The sequence below is a fragment of the Salvelinus namaycush genome, chromosome 1 (genome assembly GCF_016432855.1).
Source record: "Salvelinus namaycush isolate Seneca chromosome 1, SaNama_1.0, whole genome shotgun sequence".
NCBI lineage: Eukaryota > Metazoa > Chordata > Actinopteri > Salmoniformes > Salmonidae > Salvelinus > Salvelinus namaycush.
In genome coordinates, this window is record NC_052307.1 from 30,128,157 (window position 1) to 30,137,291 (window position 9,135).

Sequence of the window (9,135 nt, forward strand, 5' to 3'; positions counted from 1 at the left end):
TCTGATTGGGAGCCATATTTAAGGCAACCATAGGCTTTAGCTGTTTGTGGGGAATTGTCTATGTCGAAGTGTTTTGTGTCAGCACTGATGTTTGTATAGCTTCACGGTGTTCTGTTTGTTTTGTTTTTTCCTTCTTTAAAATAAAAGATGTACTTTCCACGCGCTGCGCCTTGGTCCTCTCTCAGTCCCGTTGACGATCGTGACACCAGGTAGATATGTATACTGTAGCTAAGAAAGTAATACTAAGTGTATGTTGTGTAGTAAGATGTTAGTAGCCCATGTGCCTCACCCTAATCATTTGGTCCCTTATCCCCTCATCATTTAGCCTATTGTTCTGACTTGGTAGTGCACATGTAGCCTATAGCCTGTTTTAGAGAAATGTAATCATTGAATATTGTAAGAGCTTTCATTGTCTGCTTATATGCCCCCTTTATTTATCCTACGGTTCTGACTTGGTGTACCGGGCGAATACTGTAAAAACTGCCCATGTTTTGAATTCTGTCGCTGTACATTTCAAAAGTGCTGAACAAATAGTTATATTGACTACGTCCGTCCTAGCTCGCTCATTAATGTCTTAATCTAAATTATGGATTGCATCTTATCCGCCCGTTGTCCCCTTATGCCATAGTTTGTACATTTCAATTGTCAGTCGAAACCACTGTGAACAACATATGAAGGGTGAGGTGCGTTCCTCAAATGTAGAGGAAATGTATTATAAACATGTCCTTACACTGGGATTAAACCAGATGCCGGATACTGTATGTCCTCATAGGATATATGCAGAGCATTGGAAAAAAATTTGTAAATAAGTCTCACCCACTGTGATGTGAAAGTAAGGTTGCAAACTGTTGAAACTGGTTGAAACTGTGAATAAATGAATACAATTCAATGTTCTGGATGTTGTCAGCTGGGTTATTGTCTTAGAAAATGGCCATTCTATAGGCCTACTCATTTTCACTTCCACTGAGTTCATACAGGAGGATACTATGGAAAATGCTTGAAGAGCAATAGTTATCCAAGCTGATCACTGTACTGGCCAGTGCACAGTCATATAGAGGTCAGTGTATGACATAGAGAGCCCAGCATTTGGCTGACTTCATATCATCCCCACTCTAACTAAAAAGGCACATTCATTGAATTGTGTTTCCACGTGCCACGCAGGCAGGAGAGAGCAGAGGAACAGTAGTAGGCCAGTGAGGGAAGCATGGGTACATGGTGTGTAGCTGAGCCCCCTGCTGGCTTTAGATCTGTGGGTTATATGATCACATTGACCCAGGCTCCCTGTAGTGGGTCGTGTGTCTTCTCAGAAAAGTCACTTTCTGGTTTCCAAATGGGACCCTATTTCCTCCATAGTGCACTACTTTTGGCCTGTAATGCATTATATAGAAAATAGGGGGTCATTTGGGACCCACTAACCTTTCCACCCCCTGTGACTGCTTCTGTCTGCTGACTAACAGGGGGTAGACATGCACGTGGGACGTGCAAAGCCCCCATCTCCTCCCCATCCAAAGACCAGGAGCTGGCTACAGCATCCAAGCAAGGACTATGATAATCTGCTCTGACATTCTGTCAGATCCTAATACTGTATTTCAACCTGGAGGACTGTAAAACCACCAGATGGTGCTAGAGATTCAAATTAAGATTAGAGTGGCAGAGAGCCATAGATGTATTCCATTTTTTAAATACATTTTTATTTTACGGTTTTAGATCCATTCACATTTCACATTTAAGTCATTTAGCAGACGCTCTTATCCAGATCGACTTACAAGTTGGAAAGTTCATACATATTCATCCTGGTCCCCCCGTGGGAATTGAACCCTGGTCCCCCCGTGGGAATTGAACCCACAACCCTGGCGTTGCAAGCGCCATGCTCTACCAACTGAGCCACACGGGACCATCCATAGTTGTATTAATTTACACTCACAGCGTAGTAGCATTTCTATAAGATGTAGCAATGCATCTGATTTTACAACACATTTATTACTGCACATACTTTACAAAGCACATGATTTAATCATTCGTTTTTTATTACTGATTCACCATATACTAGATTACCCCCCCCCACCCCAACCATGTATTGCTAGGGCAATAAACCGCTGTGTAATGCTAGAGCAAAACAACTAAATGTGCACCGGGGGGGGGGGGCAGGACCGAGTTTGGGAACCCCTGATATAGAAGAGTTGCAAGCGTGACGTCAGAGAGCCAGGGCATGTGCTTCCATATAAACCCAAACACACAGCCTCTCCGGACTGCATTCAGAGTACGAGCTGTGAAGACACAGCCTCGCAATGGAATTACTTAGGAATATCGCTGAACAGCCGACGAACATCAACAGGATGTGCGAGCCCAAACTGCAGGGGTCCTGTGAACTGCGGAGAAAGAGGACGGAGGATCACCGTCATCCACCTGCGGAGATGTCGAGGATTGTGACGGATCACGCCAGCGGGAAATGTTACTGCCGTGGGAAAGTTCTGGGAAAGGTAGCCATCAGTGAATTATAGCACAACGCAAATTACGCCAAGACAAGATGGTTCTTTATAGGTGTCCACTTCGGGAATTGTTATTCCAAAACATGCACAATTTGAAATAGGTTGGTAAATAAGCTTACCAATATGATTGTGATATTTTCTTTTCAGGGAGGTTTCGCCAAGTGCTATGAGATGACCGACCTGTCCACGAGTAAAGTTTACGCTGCGAAAATTATTCCCCACACGCGCGTATCCAAACCGCACCAACGGGAAAAGGTAAGAGCGCTCCCCACGCTTCATCTCGTGTTATTATAGAGCTATATAGACTGATACTAAATCTAATTAATTCCTTTTAATCATCACTATACCTCTTCTCCATAGATTGACAGGGAAATCGAGCTACATAGAGTTCTCCACCATAAACACATCGTGCACTTTTACCATCATTTCGAGGACAAAGATAACATCTACATTCTCCTAGAATACTGCAGTAGAAGAGTGAGTGTTAATGTTCTACTTAAATAGTGAGCCTTTATTTCTAAACCACAGCCCTCAATGGGCGGTCATGTCTCTGGCTAATGTGAAAGATTATGTTCTTACTTTCCATAGTTGGCTGACTACATCTAATATGTATTCTCCCCCATGTTCTCTTTGCGCAGTCTTTGGCACACATCCTGAAGGCACGCAAAGTGCTCACTGAGCCTGAAGTGCGATACTACCTCCGTCAGATCGTCTCCGGGCTGAAGTACCTGCATGAGCAAGAGATCCTGCACAGAGACCTCAAACTGGGTAAGCATCTAGCAAGACACACAATAGAAGCCAGAGTCTTTATCATTAAATCGGCCAACCACCATATGCAGAGGAATCCAAACCTGCAACCTTTACCTGTCATGACCAGCAAACCAACCACCTTATGTTATTGATCACTCACATACAGTAAATGGTTTAATATTTGTAATCTTCTCCACTCCTAGGTAACTTCTTTGTGAGTGAGTCGATGGAGCTGAAGGTGGGAGACTTTGGGCTGGCTGCCAAGTTGGAGTCTGCTGGGAACAGGAAGAAGACCATCTGTGGGACGCCCAACTACCTGTCCCCTGAGGTGCTCAACAAGCAGGGCCATGGCTGTGAGTCGGACGTCTGGGCCCTGGGCTGTGTCATGTGAGTGCACTACTATATTTATACATTTCTTGTCAATAGAAGGCTCTGGAAAATGACATTCTCTATGTAAATGACAACCAGTCTCTAACTAAGTCTCTCCCCCTCCTCTGCTGCAGGTATACCATGCTCCTGGGCAGACCCCCGTTTGAGACCACCAATCTGAAGGAGACGTACAGATGTATCCGGGAGGCACGTTACTCCCTGCCCTCCTCCCTGTCGCCCCAGGCCAAACAGCTCATCTCCAGCCTCCTGGCCAAGACCCCAGAGGACAGACCTCACCTGGACCACATACTGCGCCATGAATTCTTCACACAGGTGAGTTAGCTTAGCCCCTTTTTCTGGCTCTCTCTGTACCATATGGAGCATGAGACTGCGAACCTAGTTTATTTTTAACATCCTTTTTAACATCCTGCTTATATATTGTGATGTGTTTTCATTCAAGTATGTGTTGTCCATTATTCTGTTAGGCTGGCTGGCCCGACACCGGTACACTTATGACAACATCCAGCTCAAGTGCAGGGCGCGAAATTCAAAAGATATTTTTTTTTAAATATTTAACTTTCACACATTAACAAGTCCAATACAGCATATGAAAGGTACACATCTTGTGAATCAAGCCAACATGTCCGATTTTTAAAATGTTTTACAGGGAAGACAAAATATGTAAATCTATTAGCTAACCACGTTAGCAAAAGACACCACTTTTCTAACTCCATCAGTTTCTTACTCCATCACTAGCTATCACAAATTCGACCAAATAAAGAAATAAATAGCCACTAACCAAGAAAAAACTTCATCAGATGACAGTCTGATAACATATTTATGTATAGCATATGTTTTGTTCGAAAAATTTGCATATTTCAGGTATAAATCATAGTTTACATTTCAGCTACAATCAGAAATTGCACCGAAAGCAGCCATAATATTTACAGACACCAACGTCAAATACCTAATTACTCATCATAAAACATTTCTGAAAAATACATAGTGTACAGTAAATGAAAGACAGGCATCTTGTGATGCCAGACAATATTTACGATTTATTAAGTGTTTTACAGCGAAAACAAAATGTAGCGTTATATTAGCTTAGCTTAGCACAATAGAAACACTTGGGCGCCGGCGACTACGACAGATATATGAAATAACATCATAAATTGGGTCTTACTTTTGCTGATCTTTCATCAGAATGTTGAACAAGGTGTCCTTTGTCCAGATGAGTCGTTGTTTGGATTCAGAATGGCAACTTTCCCTCTTCATTTAGCATGGGCACTAGCCGAGTGCTACATATCTCTCCAACGTAAACACAGTCAGAGAACGCAACACGGCAAAACTCCCGAAAAAATTTCAATAATCTGATTAAACTATATTGAAAAAACATACATTACGATGATATGGTCACATGTATCAAATAAAATCCGAGCCGGAGATAGTTGTCATCCATTACGGCAGCAAAACAGAAGGCAATCGCACTTCCAAGTCGCGCGCTTCAGAGTACCGGAAGTGGACGGTCACGTCAAAGAAATAGCTTTTATTCCACCCCAGACCAAGATAAACACAAAATTTCTTCTCTCACATCATCTTGACACCCAGAGGAAGGCGTATGGAGTGTACGTAGACTCCTACGTGTCATGACCATGTATAGGCAGGAAGTTGAAGAGAGCATATATTTCTGACATTCTACTTCCTGGTCAGGGAAAGTGCTGCCAAATGAGTTCTGTTTCACTCAGAGAAATAATTCCAACGGTTTTAGAAACTAGAGAGTGTTTTCTATCCAATAATAATAATAATATCCATATTGTACGAGCAAGAATTGAGTACGAGGCCGTTTGAAATGGGCACGATTTCACTGGCTACTCAATACTTTCCCTTGCAGCCATAAGAAGTTAACATCTCTCGCTCTCCCTCCCTCCTTTCAGGGTTTCGTGCCAGAGCGTCTCCCTGCTAGTTGTTGCCACTCCGCACCAGACTTCCACGTCTCCAGCCCTGCCAAGAGCTTCTTCAAGAAGGCAGCGGCCGCCCTCTTCGGCGGGAAAAGAGACAAGGTCAAATACTACGAGACTCTGAGTGAGTATATCAATCATTCACCTCGCAAGACGGCTTTAGCCAATGTCGCCAATTCATAAATCAGTATTTGTTTTCCTCATGAAAGGACATTCAACATTTTTGCTAATTAACAAGTGGTGGTAAAAGCTGTGGTGTCATAAATCCACATATTTAGCCATGATAGTTTTTGGCAAATTTCCTAGCTAATCACACATGCGGTTTGAATGAGAGGCTGCAGGGTGAGGCCATCCAAAATGAATGCTGACTGTGTGTTGTCTCTGGTAGATCAACTCACCAAAGAGGAAGAGGAGATCTACAAGCTTCGACATGACCTGAAGAAGACTGTCATCAGCCAGCAGACCAAACAGATTACTGAGGTGAGGTGATCGTCATGATCAAAAGAAAATAGAAAGTCATTTTATGAGGAAATGCTGAGTCATGAGAAAGGAAAGTGTGAGGCTATGTTATTTAACCCCTCTCTTTTTCGCCTCCTCTCAGGACGGAAGGCCACTGTCACCATCTGCTGGGAGGCCGGTCGCCCCGTCAACCGAAGGCCTGCCCCCGACGACGCGAGACACCATACGGCTTATCGTCAGGGGCAGTCTGGGTAGCTGCAGCAGCAGTAGTGAATGTCTTGAGGACAGCACCGCTGGCAGTGTGGCTGAGACAGTTGCCAGCGTTCTCAGAGGATGCCTGGAAAACATGCCCAAAGGTAAGCCTAATGCATTTATAATCCTGATGATGACAGTTGCGTTTGTTGACATTAGGCAGGTACAGTGTAATTACACTGTAGTACTTACTACCATGTAAAGAAATGATTCCAACACCAATGGAACTTATATGATCATTGGGACTCCCTTTGTTATTGCATATGGTTGAATTGTGGTTTAATCACAACTACCTTTCCTCTCCCTCTCTCTAGCAGATGACCTCCCTAAAGGGATAGAGTGCAGTAATCTGCAGTGGGTCACTAAGTGGGTGGACTACTCCAACAAGTATGGCTTTGGCTACCAGCTCTCTGACCACATAGTGGGAGTTTTGTTCAACAACGGGACACACATGAGCCTCCTCGCAGACAAGAAGTACGTACTCTGTTCTCTTTATCACCGAATATATCACTCATACCTTAGTTGGAGATAGTTTGGGCTGTACTGGAAAGTAGTCCCGGCTTCAGATGTAAAAGTAAACAAAGTCAGAGAAGGTATTTTTGTCCTTTAGGCTTTCATACTCTGATAAATAAATAAAATCAATCTGTTTGGCATGCGTCTTGTCCTTCAGAAGCCCAACAGGTGTTTTCTGTTGTTAACTCTCTTCTCTCTGTCTGTAGGACTGTCCACTACTATGCTGAGTTGGGTCAGTGCTCTGTGTTCTCCACCTCTGACGTCCCTGAGCACTTTGTAGGTCAGGTGACCGTCCTCAAGTACTTCGCCCACTACATGGAAGAGAACCTGATGGATGTAAGTCTTCACCATAGAGCTTCTATAGCCTCTCCTCTCATCCTCTACTCCTCTCTTTTCTTTTCCTGTTGTTCCTATATTCAGCAACCTTTCTTCTATCTTTCCTCTCAATTTCTTCCTACTGTTACCATCTCCTCATTTTTTCACCTCCTTTCCGGTCCTTTCTTCCTCTCCCCATCTCCACCTCCCGGTCCTCTGCTCTGCTCCACCCTCCTATACGTTCCTGTCCTCCATCCACCTCTTTCCTTTCCTAGTCTTCTCTCAGTCTAATGATGAACCTGTTCCTGTGTTTGCTGTGTAGGGTGGAGACCTGGTGAGCCAGGCAGACACACACAAGCCCAGACTCTACCTGCTGCAGTGGCTCAAGTCTGACCGTGCCCTCATGATGCTCTTCAACGATGGCACATTTCAGGTAAACACACTCATCATCATCACAGCCAAAATAGACATTACTCAGCCAAGAAATACATGACACCGTGCAGCTACGGTAAACCAGCAGAACAACTAAAATGAGCTTATTCTAACACATGGCACATTTCAGGCACACTTGTCATTAGTATCCCAAAAGGGTTCTAATATCTCCAGACATGTTGGTACTATGCTATTTGTTCCATGTCCTATCCTGTCAAGACTTTATTAAACCATTCATATCCATATCTTTCTCTAACAGGTCAACTTCTACCATGACCACACTAAGATCATCCTGTGCACCCAGAGGGAGGAGTACTTGCTGACATACATCAACGAGGAGCGTGTGTCCTCCACCTTCAGACTGAGCTCCCTGCTCACCTCCGGCTGCCCCGCAGACCTGCGCCAACGCATGGAGTACTCACTCAACATGCTGCTGCAGCGCTTCAACTGAACCAGGAAGCAGTGCAAGGTGAAAGGACAGTGTATGGGGTCAGACCTGTGTAAAGCGATGGACCACTGATTGGTAGCCTTTTTCGAATCTATCAGCAGAGGTGCAGCTGAATCTTGATGGACAGACTCTGGAAAGGGCTGATCTGTATGTTGATAATTGGACGATAAGAAGACTGGATGTTATGATGAGGGGATGGAGGTACGAATGTGAAACCCATCCGATTTTGAGGAAGATGGAAGTGTGGAAGTGGAAAGGAAACTGGGCTGGGACCAGATAAAGTTGATGTTTTTCTAATCAAAGTAGAACCATAACGGCTGATGGATGCTCCAGGTGTAAGTGGAGCTGGACTAGACGACTGTAATGTACACAGCACTTCTGCAGAGCAGAGGCAGGGGAGGCTGTGTTTGTGAACATACACTAAGTTAGACTGTGATTCATTCTCTGAGGACAGATGGACATGGCTGTGTTAGGCTGGGAAGGTTGACGTTGATCATACAAGAAGAGCCATTACTCTGATAATTAACTTATTGTGTACAAAAGTGCATTATTTAATAAATAAAAAAATACGTACTATGATATGACTGACTTATTGAGGTTCTCACACACCTCATCGGTTTTAAGTGCTTCATTTCAAGCATTTACTGTCAAAGATTGCTATTAAATGTTTGCTATTTTTAGAGAGACAAACAACCTGTCCGAGTAAAACTCCCCAGGTAAAATGTTTTCCTGGTGTTTTGATAAAGACCTTTTTAAATACTGACAGAACGAATTCCACAAAGCCTCAGGCGATATATTTATTTTATCCACTCACATTTACATTCCATCATTTCACAAATTTCCTATCATGTCAGCTGTTTCCAGCTCCCTCGGGTCAGGGAACAGAATTGAGTCGAGGGTCTGGTAAAGCGTTTTGTTGCACTGAGGAAGCTTGAAGATGATTCAGACTGCAACATTTGTCACATTGGCATTGCAACTGGAAAATAACACACTACTTCTATTTCCTCATATGAAATGGCTGCTTGAATTGGTTGTTGAGATGGTGGACAGAAGTAATGCTTTAGAATTTTTATACAGAATTTATATAGTCAGATTGCTTATTATTTTACTCTCAATTGATAGCTATTCAAACAAAGTTGTTTTGTAAGGA

General features: G+C 43.5%; 1 protein-coding gene across 2 annotated transcripts; it reads left to right on the forward strand.

Annotated features, from left to right (window-relative positions):
* The first annotated feature begins 2,266 nt into the window (after window positions 1–2,266).
* On the forward strand, window positions 2,267–8,564 carry LOC120030497 (serine/threonine-protein kinase PLK2-like). Of its 2 annotated transcripts, none has more exons than XM_038975939.1 (13): window positions 2,267–2,480; window positions 2,637–2,744; window positions 2,850–2,966; window positions 3,128–3,257; window positions 3,443–3,626; window positions 3,743–3,941; window positions 5,543–5,690; window positions 5,955–6,046; window positions 6,168–6,381; window positions 6,592–6,751; window positions 6,997–7,126; window positions 7,428–7,538; window positions 7,797–8,564. In XM_038975939.1, exons 1-13 carry the CDS (start codon window positions 2,289–2,291, stop codon window positions 7,986–7,988), a joined length of 1,977 nt encoding a protein of 658 aa, XP_038831867.1. In that variant the 5' UTR covers window positions 2,267–2,288; the 3' UTR covers window positions 7,989–8,564. The 2 variants fall into 2 exon arrangements, with proteins under 2 accessions (XP_038831867.1, XP_038831944.1); XM_038976016.1 differs by having other exon boundaries at window positions 6,595–6,751.
* Window positions 8,565–9,135: the final 571 nt, after the last annotated feature.